Genomic DNA, 16,380 nt, shown 5'->3' with positions numbered 1-16,380 from the left:
GCCTTGGAGGGGGCTGAGAAAAGCTGGGGAAAGGGGAAAACCTGCATGGGAAGGAAAATCTGCTTGGGCTGCAAAGACCTAACGTGGTTTTGTTTCCTTCACAGTGAACTAAGTGCCAAATCAAAAACGTTGCAACTGCAAATAGTAGAAGATGGAAAGTTGGATAGTGAGTATTTAAGACTGAGCTATTTTGCATGATCAGCGTGTGAGCTTTGCTGAGTGTTGGCAGAAGTCCCCTTTTATTTCTGGGTGGCCACAGAAACTGTGAGATCTGTCAGAACTCATGGGTGGAAGGAAAATACACTGACCAGGTGCCTGGGTTAAGGTTAACAGAGAATATTTGAGTTTCTTTCTCAACGTAGTAAACATTCTGACTCTTCCAGGTGCTGATATCCTGTATTTTTCCATCTTTTAAACACCTAACAGATCCACTGTGACCCTTTCTGGTTTCAAGTTAAGCTTTTGAGTTTTTTCTGTGGCTGAAGGGGAATCATGGGGGTTAATTGTAAATCCTTCCTTTTCAAGTCCCAGAGAGTGCCTAACAATTCAGGTATGAAAATCACAATCAGGTGTAAAACACTCCTAGTCTGATTATGTTGGATTAAATATAAAACAGGGGGGCTCAAACATTTTTACAACTCAATTCTGTTGTTTCAGAATTATTTTTACTAATCTAGATATACAAAATTGTGCAATACCTTGTTTATGATACATAATTATTGGAGGGATAGGAAACTCAAAAGCTTTAAAAAATTTCTGATGTTGATGCTATTTTTAATTTTTAAAAGAATATGTATGTGGAGTCAGCAAACTAATGTTTTTCTTGGACAAAATGTAGTCTTAACTGTACCTAAGCATCTTTAGTCCTTCAGATGATAGGAAACTCAAAAGCTTTAAAAAATTTCTGATGTTGATGCTATTTTTTATTTTTAAAAGAGTGTGTATGTGGAGTCAGCAAATGTTTTTCTTGGACAAAACGTAGTGTTGACTGTACCTAAGCATCTTTAGTCTTTCAACAACACCAGGAATGTTCTGCATTCTAACTTTCAGCCTGGTTTCCTGAAGAAAAAGGTCCCAGTGGATTGCACTGACAATTCTCTTCCTCCCCCTCTTCCCCTCCCTACCTGCTGAGCTGTTCTTCTCCAAAACACTTCAGTAGAAGACTCAAAGTAAATTAATGAGCAGAGTGCTGAGTTATGTGAATATAGTGTAGACCCCTACTTGTATAATGCAGGTATAGCAAGAGTTTATTACACCTGTTCAAACTGTAAGTGTTTGAGAAAATTGTTTAATACAAATTCTCAGCACATGTTCTGTGGTAACCTGACCCCAGAAGGCCAGTGAAGTGTAGGAATTTATTGTTTTTAAACATTCTGCTTTGCACAGAAAAATAGGATTTCATCTCTGAAATCATGCTGTACCTTGGCTAATAATTTGTTGGGGTCTAGTGGAGCTGATAAAGTCAGGGGAGGAACAAGAGAATTGCTGAAGTTTTACTAAAGTTCAAATTAAACACTATTTTTGTGATATACCAATTAACCAGGACTCCAGATTGCCCTCTGAAATGAAAGATGCAGAAACTGGTTATGGAGATTGTCCAAGAACCTAACAGTTGTTTCCTTTTTCCCCTAGACATTCTGCATATAAAGGGGAAAATTATGGCCAGAAACAACAGTAAATAAGTAATATTTCATGGTTCCATTCTTTCCTCTTTCACAGTATTAGCCCAGGCTGAGGAATAGTCATAAAATGCCAAAAAAGCTGTAAAATGCCACTTCTCTGCCCCGTGGCGTAGAACCAGTTACTGCGATTTTTTCACCTGAATTTTTCTCCTCCCTTCCTGTATTCTCTCCCTTACACGTCCTGGCAGCTTAGATCTGGGCTGACCTTGCTGACTTTGTCCTTGCAGGTCCTTTATCCGGGCAGGTGACTGTCCCTCTGGACCTGTTCAGGAAGCAGCCCTGCGGCCAGCACAGCTTTGCACTGAGCAGCTCGGAGCCAGGGCCGGGGCTGGGCTCCGTCACTGCAGAGGTACTGCTGGCCCTGGGGCTTTGGGGGGCATCCATTCCTTCAGGAACTGCTTGGGCTTGTGGCTGAGTCAGAGCAGCCTGTTCTGATTGCAGGGTGTTTGTGTCTTAACGGGATTTTGGAAGGAATTGGGAGATGGGATCTCTGAGTTGTTTTAGATGGTGGGGTTTATTTTTCTTGTCTTCTGCATAGACAGGAAGGGTGAGTTTGGCTCACATCTTTACTGCATGGTTCAGAAGGTCACAAGACCTCTACTTACAAGACCTTTTAAGGATTTTTTGACCAATAAAACACTGCCAACAAGGATATTTATGTTTTTGACCCAAACCTTAAATATTTTGTCTTATGGACTCACGCTACAGTGTGAGCTTTCTTAGCCAGTCATGTTATGAGACACAAACCTACAGTGCTGCATTCTAAACTTCTTGTTTACCTTTGTAGCTACTTTTATTTTTTCTATATCTTAAACTCTAAAACTCTAAACTTTCCTCTTCTTAACTTAATTTGTCTCTGCTTTAAACTATAAATCCACATTCTCCCTTCCAGCACCTCAGTTTGGGAACCTTTTCCAAGGCCTCAGATCAAAGCCTGGGTTTAATTCTAAGCTTTGGTTTCCAGGCCCAAAGTTCTGAGAGTTCCCTGCATTTCAGATTCCAACAGTGTCTCATTGAAAGAATTAACTCTTGAATTTGGCTCAGCAAAACCTAAAAGGAGTACCAGCTAGAAATAGAGTCCTTCCTGCCTGACTGTGCTTCTGAGGTGGTGTTTTTTTGTCTCCTTAGTTCTCTTTTATAGAGCCCAGTGAGCTGAAGGCAAGGCAGGTCTCCTCTCCAGTGCTGGCCACCAAGATCGAGAAGGACCGCACTGTGATGCCCTGTGGGACTGTGGTCACCACAGTCACTGCTGTGAGAACCAAACCTCGTCTGGAGGGGAGATCCTCCCCCCTGAGCACAGGTCAGCTTCTCCACACCTTCCTGTGTTCCTCCACGGGCACCAGGAGAAGCACTGGGACTGGGATGTCAGGGAAGCACCAGTTCCAGAGTTCTCTGATGTGTTGGAGTGGGGTTGTTGTTCGTATTCTCCAGAATTAGAATTGTAATTTTCACCAAAACTTGTTTCTTACAAGAGAAGCAGTTAATATTTTTTTCATTCTGTAAATCTTCACCATGGTGTGATAATGTAGAAGGGCTGGAGTTTGGAGGATGGTTTTTCACGTGGCAAATATATCAGAGGTTTGCAGATAACAAACCATCCTGTGCCTTCTAACCCTGATCTGCTTTAGCATCTCTGATGAAGCTTGGTGCTACCTGGTGACAGAATACTTTTCAGCATGTCCTCCAGGAGCAGATTTTCCAGTTTTTCTTGGGAAAATTATAAAAGTACAACCTGTGAACAGTATTTATGTGAAGCATCATGAAGATCTGTGTTCTTTCAAGTTGTTAAAGCAAATCTTTTATTTAAGTGGGTGTTGTCTAATGTGTTACAGTAGAATGTTTAAAAACATTCTTCAATGTTTTAAACATTTAAAATTTTTTTTAAAAATTCTCACACTTCACTGGCCTTTTAGGGTCAGGTTTACCAGAGAACATATGTTGAGAATTTCTGGTAAACAATTTTCTCAAGCACGATTTGAACAGGCATAACTGTTCAGGTTGTAATAAATTCTTATTAACACGATGAAAAATGTCTTGACCAGTTCAAATAACCAAAACACTTGGTCCTCAGATTCTCCTGTGAAAACTCCAGTTAAAGTAAAGGTGACTGAAAAGGATTTCATTGTTGAAGCCCTCCATTCTCATGGTGCTCCAGTCAGCAAAACTTTGTCATCTTCAGATACAGGTAATAAAAATGTTTGGTGCTGCTAAGGAGAACATTTCTCTGGTCTGCATGTGGAATTAATGTGATCCTGTTAAAATGACAGCCAGCCCATGTGGCTGCTGCCTGTCAGCAGCACTGGGGTGTTTTTGTCACAAAGCACTGTGGTTTGGGGTATGGCAGCCTTGAAATAAAAGTCTGGTTTTAATTGGCAATTTAAATTACTGGTTTTGAAGAAATAACAATGAGCTGTGGTTTGGAGAGGGGAGGAGGCTGCAGAGAAGCCAAAAGTCTGTTCTCTTACTTTTGAATGAAAGATGCCTCCTTTTGTAAAGGCATGGAGGATGCTGCACTAAATTAAAACCCTGTGACATGCACCTCTAAATCCCCTGTGTCTGAAGAGAAGGCAGAGGCTAGATTGAAGACTCAAGTCTTTTCCAAGCCCTGCCACTGAGCTTTTTTGGCCTTGCTGTGCCCATTTTTCCACCTTCCTAAGCCACCTGGATACAGCTGAAATTCCTCCAGTGTCACGGAGACATTGATATAATTATACATTCACTTTGAATTGTATATGAACCTGATTTTGTCTCTGGGGAATTTACCTTTTCAAGTTGCAGCTCTAAATCTTGAGCACATTTTTCAGTCCTGTGTGTGGTCACCACTGAACCTTTCAGTGGCTCTGTGGGCAGGAGCAGTGACAGATGTGACCCAGTGTGGCTGCCAGTGGCTCCTGCTGTGGAGTTCAGTTGGCTTTGTACAGATCTGAGTGGGGAATGGACAGCCTGGAGATGATCTGGGCTGCTCCTGGCACAGTCAGGAGCTTTCTGAGAGACAGAAATGTATTGGCCAACAAATGTGGGGAAGGGCAAGAAGCAGTAAGCATGAATAGCTGTAAGAGCACTTGGATCTTTTCCTATCTCTAGGGTAAGAAATACTCTGACACCGTGAAGCAGTGTGGTATTACTACATCAATTTGGGAAATGTTAAGTGCAAGACTTCTGAGTTGACTCTCTGAAGTGTTTATGATATTAAAGACACAAAATACTTACTGGAAAATTCACCTGAAGACAGCTTATTCCATATTGTTATGGACAGTGTTTTTATTGGGGGGATTTCTGTGAACTGTTGATACAGTATTGCAGGAAGAATTACTCATTCAAACTAAAGCCAAATGAAAGAAATACAAAAGAGCTTTTGGGTATGGCAGTAACTTAGGTAAAAGTTATTACAAACATCCTGGCAAAATAGCAGCAAGCACTCTGGAAAAGGTGCTGTGTGTGTGCCATAGTTCTGAGTGATGGCAATAATAAGAATTAATGCAGGGGCTGGGGAGATGGAAAAAGTTAAGGTTTGTGATGAGTGTGCAGACATAGACACATATTTTTAATCCTAGGCCTCATCTTTTCTTATATTACTGTCGCAGTAACAAAAGGCACTGCTCAATTTAGTTAACACTGGTGCTATTCCTGCCTCTGTTCTTTTTGTTTTTGTTAAAACTCTTGCCAGAAAAGTCCACCTCAGGCAATTAAACATGGGGATTTTTGTCTTGTTGACTTCCTTAGCCTTGTTTGTTCCTGAGCTTGATGAATTTGATTAATGTGTGTTCGTGTCCTAGATGCCAGAAAGGGCCGTGCTTAAAAATAAACTTGTGTTTGTCAGTAAAGAGCATTTTATACAGAAGATTTTATATTCCTCTGCAGTGGTTGGAGGGCAAAAATCACTGCACAGGATTTGGAGGCAGCTACTTTGCCTTCCCCACCCTATCACAGTGCCATAGCAAAACTGGAAATGCTGGTCAGGGAGATCTGGAAAAGGGGCAAAATAACAAAAAAGCCACCTGAGGAAGTAGCATTATGTGCCAGCCTTGTACTGTGTTAGAACTATGGTTCTTCATGACTGGCATAATTCATGATGTCCCTACTGTCAGCACAGGGTAGCAGTGCATTGAAATAATGGGGTGCTTTGTCCAGGCTTCCAGAACCTCCTTTATTCTCGTGGAAAGGGTTTGTAAGTTACATTTTGGTACCTTTTCTCCAAAAATGGGTGACAGGAGGGAAAGACAGCTGGGTGGTGAATTGTTAAGTTTATGGCGTTGATGCCATTTCTGTGAATTTTAAATCCAGGACGAACTCTGCCTGTGTCTGCTCTGTTTTTTTCCTGTTTCCTTCCCCCTCTGAAATGCTCCTTTCTTTGCAGAGCTGCTGGTACTGAACGGCACAGACCCCGTGGCAGAAGCAGCCATTCGGCAGCTGAGCCAGTCTGCGAGGCAGAAGCTGAAGTCCCCTCGGAAGAAAAGCACCATTATCATATCAGGGGTGTCCAAGGTAGAGCAGAAAACAGCACTTAGAGTTCTGGAAAGCCTTTTCTGCACTGACTGCAGCCTTAACAGGGCTCCTGTGTCCCTGCAGAGTCCAGTTTTGTGTGCCAGGTTATTTCTGTGACTGTTTCAAGTTCAGCCAAATCAGGGTGTTGTGTTCTGATTGTTAGGTTGGAGAGCCTGACTAAAATGCACTTTGTCCTTGGATAGGAGTGGTTTTAGGGATTTGGGAAAATCAGTTTAGGTGAGAAGAGAGGATACATAAAAAATATGTATATAAAACAACAAGGTATTGTAAGAAGACAAAGGTAATTTCATATTAAAGGTAAGAGCTGAAACAGACACACAGGCAACCAGGGATGTTTTCACTCTAAATGCCAAGTCTAGCCCATGAATGTAAGGAAATACATGTGTGTGTGTATATATATATATGTATTTATTTATATTAAATAACACTTTTAATTTTGAAACATTAATATACCACAGAGATTTTCAGCAATCCAGTGCCAATCTGGATTATGCCACAGTGCCACATGTTATGTTTAGCTGCATAGTTTTGGGCCTTTTTTTAAAGTAAAATAATTTAGCTCTCTCATGTAGAGAAGAGGCACTGAAAAAGTATGGAAAATTTTTATACTTTTTTTCAAAGCTGTTAAAACCCTCTGAAAAATCTCTTGTTCTCTGGTCTCTGTTCCAGAGGGAGGGCAAATAATGAGACAAGATGAAATGCTGTGATGTTAATTTTCTTAGAAGGACCAAAAGATTCTCTGTGTATGCTGACACTTCATTACAGCAGCACATATGGGGGGGTCCTGTTATTTGTAGTGGGGCCAGGGATAGGTGGAAGGCATTTCCTTAATTGATTTTTTCACTCATTTGGCCTTTGCAACATCATTAAAACTTAGCTAAGTGCTCCTCTCCTTTAGTAGAGCTAAGGAAGCTTCAGGTGGCTTGCTGATGGTCCTGAGCAATACAAGTACAAGTGTGAAGAGTTCAAATAACTCTTGCAGGGAGGTTTGTTTTTCTCCAGCAGGATGACTTGTGTCCGTGTTGTTTTATATTTCCACTGGGCAGACCTCTTTATCTCAGGACAGTGAAGCTGCACTGATGATGGACTATGCTGCAGCCATGGACAGCTCCTGCAGGGAAGCAGATCCACCCTCTGTGGAGGAAGCTGTTGCAGAAATCACCTCTGACAAAAAGCAGTCACTGGATGCTTCAGAAAGAGTCCCTGGCAGCGACCCACAGCAGAGCACCCACAAGGCCTGGGCTTTGGAGAATGGCAGCCAGCAGTGGGACACCAGCACACTCTTAGACCAGACCTCTGAAGAAATATCTGGGAGCTCATTAAGTGTTTCAGAAACTGGGAGCATGAAAAAATCTAAAGGTATATGATCCTCACTTCCACTTCAGCGACTGCTTTCTCTGTGTAATTGGCTGCAGTAGTTCATCCTTTCTTATTGATTTTTTTTGTCCTTCAAACTCCTTGTGATTGTGGTGTTGGTTGAAGCTGTTCTACTTGCAGCTCTCTTAGCCAGCTCAGGCTTTCTTACCCTCCCCTCCATGAGGAAACAGCTCACCCTTAGAAGCTGGCAGCTCATTACACCCAACTCAGTTATTTGGGAGAGACATCACTAGGCACATTATCAATTCTTCAAGGAAAACTGTGTCCTTCTAACCAAGGACTTCTCCTGTATTGCCAGCCCAATTACCAGGGTGAAGATGGCAGGGATCCACTCTTGCTTTCCAATCTATCCCCCTTCACCTGTCTGAGCACAAGGCTGCCCTCACTAAAGTGTGTTTAGGGAAGCACCACAGCTGAAGCAGAAACTGCCTGCTGAAGAGATTCCCCCTTTTCACTCATTTCATTAATGCATCATTTGCTAAAGAAAATGGAATAAAAGTTAATTTAATAAATAAATAAATAAGGTATCACATCATTTTGCTTAGGTAGTTACAAACCTGAATAGCTGCAGTTTGAAAATGTCTTAGGGTTGTTTGTGTTTCCTTGGTAAATCCAGTAACCTCTGAGCACTGGTTTGTGGTAAACACAGGGACTATTAGGAAGTCTTACAAAAGGGTCAGTGCAGTGGACTGTGCCCCAAACAGGCACACAGGTTGCACCTTAAAGTTGCAAAAAATACTGTGCTTTTCACTCATATCCATCCCTCTCTGCTTTATTATTTTCTATCCTCACCCAGAGACCCTGGGAAATGGCTCACTACAAAAGCTCCCTATTTTACTGGATTTTCACCCCCCTCACCCAAGGGCAGACACTGGAGCTCTTTGTCAGGACCCTCCCTTGGAGCATGGAGCTCTCTGGCCTTCCCACAGCTGGACTGCTCCACATGAGAGATCAGGAGGGAACAGCAACAATCCCTGTCACACACATGCCCAGGCACTGGAAAGCCTTGGGTGTGTTTAGGGTGTGGGGAGTGGGTTAGTTGTCAAGGGATTTGGCTCATTTTGGAGCCTGGAAAAGTTTAGGAAGCTGTGTGAGAAACTGCAAAACCTCTGGACTCTTCTTCAACATGTTATTCTAAAGCAGGCAAGTGGAAGTTTGTATGTGAGTTGTTGTCTCGTTTTGGGTTTCCCTGTGCAAAGAGATGAGGCTTCTTGGGATCCTTTTCACACAATTCAGTATAAGTCTGCTAAAAACTGCAAAATATCTCTGAGAGAGTTGTATCATCTTGAAAAAATACTTGAAAAAAACTGGCTCAAATCCCTTTCATTATACACAGATGTCTTTGTGGAAGTCTTGAATCTCTGCTTTGTCACAGCTGAGTAGCTTTTATGGAGTAAGATGGGAAAACATTTCAGCCCCCCTGCCTTCAGTGAGCTGTGAATAGTTCAAGGCTTCTGTTTGTCAAATGCTTTCCCTTAAAAAAACAAACAACAAAAAAACCCACCACAAATAAAACCGCAAATGCAACAACAAAAAAAGCCAAACAAGGCCAAAAACCCAAACAAAACCCCTTCTGCTTTGAAAAGCCTTTTGTGTGTGTTAATGTCTTAAAGCTAGCACTTTTTTTTACTCTTGCATATTTTTGTTTGTTTGTTTTTTTACCTTTCTGACTTCCTCTTTCTTACCCGTTCCCTTTTATAAACTTAAGATGACTGCTATGCCATCCAGAATTAATTACCTACACAGTAAGTTATTTTTGTCTCTTTTTTTTATCCCTAAGAAAATGTAGCTTTACAATGAGACACTCATTGTAAAAACTGAAGCGAAAATTAGTTTGACACCCATTTTTCTTCTTCCCCTATCCATTCCTTTTCTCCTTCCAAAATTACCTTCCTGTGCTCAGGTGTCTTAGCAGACCAGTCTGCTGTGACAAATCATCTTTCTGGTGGTTGTGCTGTCCAGGAGGGTCACACAGAGAGGGCAGCAGGGAAGGTTTGGAGAGATGCTCTACATCAATCAAAATCTGCTCATGCAAACCATGTGTGACCCCATAACTGGATATACATACAAACAAAACTTACTTCAAAACCTGCTGCTTATAGATTTTTAGATAATGCTTTTCTAGCCTAATTTACAGAGCTACCACAATCTCAGCAGTTATTTACAAAATCAGCAGTTTTTTACAAAACCACCTGTATGAAAACTGTTTTGGAAGTTGGGAAGGAATGGAAAGCAATCTCTGTTGGTATCCTTGTAGATGTGGAAGGAAATCTTCCTCCATTAGCACAAATGAAATTCAGAAGTGACCAGCATTTTGAGAACACCCTACATCAGTGCAATGAGTTCATACAGTGCTCCCTGCTCATCTCCTGGTGCTGGGGGCAGGGCTGCCACATGGATCCTGTTGAGCTGGAGGAATAAGCATGCAAACAGCACATAAACCAGCAAATGAACCAGCACATAAACCAGCACGAGCACTGCCAGGCTGCTGCCCTGCCCTGCCCTGCCTCTCCCAGGGCTGCATGTCTGCACAGCAGCCAGAGCCACTGCCAGGCAGCATGCTCCAAGCTGGCTGCACTGCTGGGCATGTGGCAAGCTTCCAGGCAGCAGAGGCTGAACGCCAGGGAGCTCTTGTGTCAGGGCTGCTGCTTGTGCTGAGCCTGTGCTGCTCTCAGGGAAGTGCTGCCCATGGATTTTCAGCTGCAGGGAGTTGTCCCAGGCCACCGGCACAATTTTTGGAGCGTTGTTAATTGGGTGCTGTTTCCTGGTGTAGAAAATCAGTCTGGTTGACAGAATGGATGGGACTAAAAATCTGCTTAGGGATAAACCCTTGTGTCCTAGTGCTGCTGCCAGGGCTGCTGGGCAGAGCAGCTGCATGCTCAAACAGGAGCTGCACAGCAGCGAGGCCTCTGCACATCAGCAGCTGTCACTGTCCTGGGGTGCAACACTGCTGCTTTTGTGCTGCTGCTGACAGCTTGAAGTGATACTGCCTTGGCAGAAAAATCAGTCAGAGGCTGATGGGAGAGCAGTCAAGATTCAAATCCACGAGTTCTGGTTGCTTTCAGCTGATTTCTGCTTCCCATCCCATTGTGCTCTGTGAGGAGAGTCTGAGCAGCTGCCAGAAAAAAGCCATGCTTGAATATCCTCCCAGGTGCTGAGTGCTCAGCCCTTAAAGTACACAGTAATAAACACAAGTACACTTTTATGACTGCTTTGGTGTGCACAAAGCAGCATCTGGCTGCCTTGAAATACCTGTTCTGCATCTGTCACTGTGTGCAAAGTGACACAGAGGCCTTGGCAGGTCCTCGGGGGACAAACATTTAATTCTAGCTGTGGCGGTGTCCCGTGAAAGAACTGCCCTGTGTTGCTTTTTGTGTCCATTTGCAGTGGGAGGAAAAGCAGAATCAAGACCATGGCATGACAGGAATTAATAGCTGAACTGAGAAAGGATCAGGAAACCTGATAGTGGTGCAGGGAGGGGGTGTGGAAGCTCTGCCAGGGAGGTGACTGTCCCCACATCCAAGTCTGACTGCCAGAAGCTCCTGTGCTGGCTTGTCACCTGGGTCCTCCTCTGCTCAAACGGGCTCTTGCCACCTGGGACAGCAATTCCATACAAAACTGATGCTATTTTAACACAGAGCTGATGTCCCAGCCAGGCTGAGTGTTGCTGGTAGCCTGGAGCAGTGTCCCTGCCAGCTGCACACCAGGCACACATGGAGAGGGAGGCTGGAATTTGGCAGAATGGCTGCAAAAACAACCCAAGCTTGCAAGGAGAGGAGTAGTGATAGCTGCTGTTGGCAGCATGAGTCCCTGGTGAGATGACAGCTGCAATTGCCTTGGCTGCATGCTGGGTTTGACAGGAGGTCAAGGGAAGGAACACGACAAAATAAAGCAACTTAATTTACCACAGGAAGGATTTGGGCAGACTTCTGAACCTGTTGGAAGCAGATGTAATATTATTTTTAATCTGCTTGAAGTGCATTGCTATTCCTAACAGGGTTTTAGAATAGCAAATGCTTTGTGAGTGTTACTCTGGGTGGTGCTGCTGAATTTGTATAGAACACCTGCTGCCTGGCTTGCAGAACCACTGCACATATGTTTACTGCCAGGTACTGTTGTCCTGCACTTCAAATTAAAATTTGCTTCACGTGGTGCCTCACAGGCTGATCTTCACCTCCTTTGATCTCTGAAACAACAAAGAGTAACATTATTTCCTCTCTTTCATTCTTTTTATAAAATCCTTTCTACTTCACTGGTTGGAAAGATTGGATGTGCCTCTGTGACACGTGAGAGCCCAGGGTACAACCCGCCCCAGCCTGTGCATGTGTGTGTGCTCCAGAGGAGCATTAGGTGCTAAGTGTAAGGAGGGAGCCTTAAATCAGAGGATCAGCTTTTCCCACTCGTGCTGCAGTTAAAGCTGAGTTTCAAGAGGACAGCAGCCTGTTCTGTCTAAAGTGTCCTGCCCCTTTTTCCCTGCACAGGTGGGATTTTGAAGAAGAGCGCGAAGCTGTTTTTCCGCCGGCAGCACCACCAGAAGGACCCGGGCATGAGCCAGTCCCACAACGACCTGGTGTTCCTGCAGCAGCCTCTGTCTGAGGAGAGCCGCAAGAAGGGAGGGACACTCTCACGAATTCTGAGCAAGAAGCTCCTTTCCAGGAACAAGAGCAGGAGCAAACTGAATGGGGCTTCGGGAGAGCCATACCTATGAAGCCAAACCCTCTCCGATGGCATTCCTGCTCACCAGTTGAGCACTTGTTTACAGAGCAGTACTAGAGAATACAGATATGGCTGATGACTTGCATAAAAGGATGTTCACTGTTAACAGTGGTCTTTTTGGTTTATTTTTCCAAAACGCTTTTTCTCTCTGATGGTGAAGTCACTTCCTCTAAATACGAGCAGTGCTGAATGTGTCCAGCTTTTGGAGGAGTGTGTGGTTTCTTCTGGAAGAGGAGGGAGGATGAGCAATGGTGCAGGTGGGGACCAAGAAGCCACTTGATGTCCTGGGGTGCACTGGGAAGAGCATTTCCAGCAGGTAATGCCCCTGTGCCCAGCCCTGGGTGATCTGTAGGGAGCACCCAAACGTGATCACAGGATTTACATCAACAGAGAGCTCTGGACTGAAACACCCAGTTCATGTGGCTGAACCTCTACAGAGAGAGAAAACACCACTGTGCTCCCTCACTGCAACAGTAGCAACTGATTTTTCTAGTCTGACTGAAAGGGGGGAAAAAAGAGGCCCAGATCCAGTTTGTGCTGTAATTTGGAAGCGGGTGAGTGTTCAGAAGCAGAAGGAAAATGCTGACTCAGACACCCTACTATAATATAATAACTGTAGCCTGCTATAATCACTGCTCAGCCCGTGGAGGTGGAGAGATGCCTTTGACATTAGCCATTAATCAATAAATTATGCAAATACCAATACTAGCATATTGTTCAATGCTCTGCTTAAAAAGAAGTTATGCTTTAAAACACAGAACTTGGGTGGGTTTTTTTTAAATCTACTTGAAGCTACACGCAAACAATTTGTAAAATCTTACATGTAGCTTTTCTTCCCTGTGTGAGCTGTACTCCTGAAGCAAAAACTCATCTTAGGGGCTCTAATTCCTTCTCCCACGTGCTTGTTAGACAAGTAGATAAACCATCATATCAAATGCAAAGCTAGGAGCAGTAAATGGTGAGTAGAGCATAGTTAACCCTACAGTGCTTTTCATTGGAAAGCTTGTCTTACTTGCCAAACACTTACTGAGATCTTAAAATATACAGTTGTGAAGGAAGCTTTTGAAAAAATATGAATTCCCTTAGTTCAGTTTATAGATCTACCAGTGTTGTCATGTGCTGAGTAGTTGGTCAGGTGAGTTTTTTAACCTTTTTTCCTTGCTAAATATTGCAGCTGGCTCCTTTAGTTTAAAATGAAAAACTGATGGGAGCAAAGGCATAATTCTCATTTTGGCTATGAAGGAAGAGTAAAATGTCAGTATTTCACAGGTACCATCTTTCATGCTTTACCTGTATTTTTCCATCATCTGTCTTCCTGCTGAGGACAAAGGACCAAGCCTGTTCTCTTTAGCCAAGAAAATCATCATTCATTCCAACTAAATTACTGACCTGAATGGACGATAGACCTCGTGCCTACTTTGCCAACAGTGATTTTTCCCCTGGCCCCTTTCCTCCCTTTAAGCTGTCCAACACTTTGGCAGATATTTGGGCTTTCAATTTAAAGCATTCATCAAAAATAGAAAGTTACTGAAGAATAGAAACACATTTCAAATTTCTGACGGACTCAAGGTTCCCTGGTAAATCAATATCAAAGTAGAAGGAGTTTTAATTTCTTTTTTATCAAGAAAATATTAGAACTGAATGGTCAAAATCTTTTAACTGTTTAAAAATACTGTTTATGTGTAACCTCCTGAGATCACTGTGGTGGAACAGTAGACCAGACTATCAAATAGTTGTACGTTTAAGCATGCTGCTTGTTATGAAAACACTTGAAGGCATTTTAATGTTCTTTATTTTGAAAATTGGGTACAAATTAATCTTCTGGAGCTTTATTGTGCTTGGAAATCCCAGTTCAGTAATACAGGTTTCACCAGCCTGAATGTGCCTGAACAGTTTTGTTTATTTCTAATTTAATACAAACTAGAAATTTTGTTTCTTCATTTGTTCTACAGTGGTTCATGGTGTGAGCATTAAAACCCCTGATGTCATGTTCCCTCAACAGACACTTTTTCACTTGATTTTACCAGGAACTTTCTGTGTTATGGGAAGAGTGGGCATCAAGTCCCTGCCATTTTTAAATGCTCAGTCTTTGTTGCTGAAAGATAAAACCACAACTGTTCCTTAAATTCAAGAAATCTGAATGAAACTGAGCTCCACGGGTAGCACATCCATACCCTAAAAACAAAGAGCTGTGGAATGTGGAGGCAGCACATAACATTACTTGAAGTCTTCTTAAATTACTGAGCTGGGATTTTAATTTACAGAAGCTTTAGCATGTACTGTAGAACAGAGTGAAGTAACACTGAGTAACTTGCAGGACACAGCACCGGGATTTGTTTGTAATTTACCCCAGAGAATGGATACACATGAAAAAAGTGGTTCATCTTAAGGTTTTGATGATCACTTGAATGCTTGTCTCAATGGTGGGAATGAAGGACATTCTTTGCTGCAAACTGTGTGAGGGTTTGGGCTCACATGTGTTAAGAGAGAATGAATTCTCCAGATAAGGAGAGCAAGGCATTTGGTGTAAAAAGGGTATCTGGTTTTTTATTTGCCTTCACTCCTCAGGAAAATAAACACTGTTTGGTTTGATGTTGGATCTCTGTATCTGGCGGGTGTGTTCCTCACCTCTTCTTACTCCTTTGCAAATAATTTATGTCCTGCTGTAAAAACAAGCTAAGGCACTAAACACAAGGGGACGACTGAGGTGTGACAACCCCAAAGACCCACAATAATGAATCCCATCCCCTCCTTGGGTTGTCATTTAAGATCAGGAGATTTGAGGATATACATTTCTTGTGTATTTGGGTCAGTGTGAGCTGCATCCTCACAACCTGCAGGATCCACGCTGCAGTTTTGGGTCAGAAAGAGTGAATTTGTCAACTGGCACAAATAACACCGCGATGCGTCCTGTGCAGTTTTTGTTTTACAAAACACCTTCTGTGTCTTGTAATTTGATCCAATGTTCAAATGTCTAGTTATTAAAATCACAAAGAATTTTAATAACTACCCACTTGAACAGTAGATAAAATCTTTACATGATATTATTACATTGAACATTTCTTGTTTACTGCCTTGCAATTTAATGATGTCAGAACAGTAGATTGGAAACAACCTGTGAAATATTCATTCCTTTTGTCCCTTTTCTCACACTTTTGTGTCTCTGGATGTTCTGTATAACAAAGAAAGCATGGGTATTTATTTCATGAGGACTAAGAGATGAAGTCTTGCTTCTCCTTTCTAAAGAATTTTTCTGCCCATACCTGCAACTTCTTAATTTGTGTTTGTAGTTTGTTTTGCTTTATGGTGTTTAAATTTGCCTTGATGGAGACAAGCCCTGTCCTCACCAAGATTTGTCTTAGCTTTAGTGTGAATTTTGACTAAGTAAAGAGTACAAGAATTAAATTACTCTTTGTAGATGAAAGCAATAAAACTACCTAATGTCTCCAATGGGAATACAAGCTAAGTAACTTTCTTAAGTGATTGAGATCTCCTTCAAAGTCACTTTAAAGAGGAGGGGAAGATTTTATCCCTAGGTCACTAGTATTTTATATCCCACTTGACCCAGGAAGAAATTAGAGTAATTTCACTCCTAACCATATATGAAACTTGGGAATCTGAGGCAGAAGGAATGCCAGGGTGGGAAGAAATTCATTTTGAAAGCAAAATACCTTTGCCAAAGTTCTTCAGCTTAATGCACAGGTCATACACTGTGCAGGCATAAATACTGGGTTTTATTCTTACACTTTCTGACAGATTTTCTTTTTCCCTGCTCTTTCTTTGGGAGACAGGCTGGGGCTCCAGGCCATACAGACCTTGTGCTGTCTTGCTCTTGAGAGGACTGGATTTATAGTGCTGCTTTTTTGATGAAACTGGCTGGCAATTACACCAGTTTTGGGGATCAGTGGAATTTTACAGCATTTCCTGGTACTGCATCTTCTTGCTGGTTCTAGGTGTTTTGCAAGTGAAAACTTTCTGCTGTGTATTTCTTGCAGAGTTCTGCTGTTCTTGATGTGCAAAACATCATAGGAAAAAACAAAGTTGAAAGCATAAAATGCTACCAAATGTGGATGGGGAAGCAAAATAAGAATCTTGCTCA

The 16,380-nt window shown here is 42.5% G+C and overlaps 1 protein-coding gene across 2 annotated transcripts in view; it reads left to right on the top strand.

Moving 5' to 3' along the window:
- C2CD2 (C2 calcium dependent domain containing 2) overlaps positions 1–12,624 on the top strand; it is a 32,908-nt gene extending 20,284 nt beyond the window's left edge. For both annotated transcript variants that reach the window (XM_041487760.1, XM_041487759.1), the window contains exons 8-14: positions 105–166; positions 1,910–2,031; positions 2,811–2,982; positions 3,754–3,867; positions 6,040–6,167; positions 7,235–7,547; positions 12,047–12,624. In XM_041487760.1, the coding sequence (XP_041343694.1) occupies positions 105–166; positions 1,910–2,031; positions 2,811–2,982; positions 3,754–3,867; positions 6,040–6,167; positions 7,235–7,547; positions 12,047–12,273 (1,138 nt within the window). In that variant the 3' untranslated portion in view covers positions 12,274–12,624. The remainder of the gene's footprint in view (positions 1–104; positions 167–1,909; positions 2,032–2,810; positions 2,983–3,753; positions 3,868–6,039; positions 6,168–7,234; positions 7,548–12,046) is intronic.
- Positions 12,625–16,380: the final 3,756 nt, after the last annotated feature.

The sequence above is a fragment of the Pyrgilauda ruficollis genome, unplaced genomic scaffold (assembly GCF_017590135.1).
Source record: "Pyrgilauda ruficollis isolate IOZ18807 unplaced genomic scaffold, ASM1759013v1 scaffold84, whole genome shotgun sequence".
Classification (NCBI taxonomy): Eukaryota; Metazoa; Chordata; class Aves; order Passeriformes; family Passeridae; genus Pyrgilauda; species Pyrgilauda ruficollis.
The sequence above is the reverse complement of the archived record's forward strand: the minus strand, read 5'-3'. Positions and strand labels throughout refer to the sequence as shown.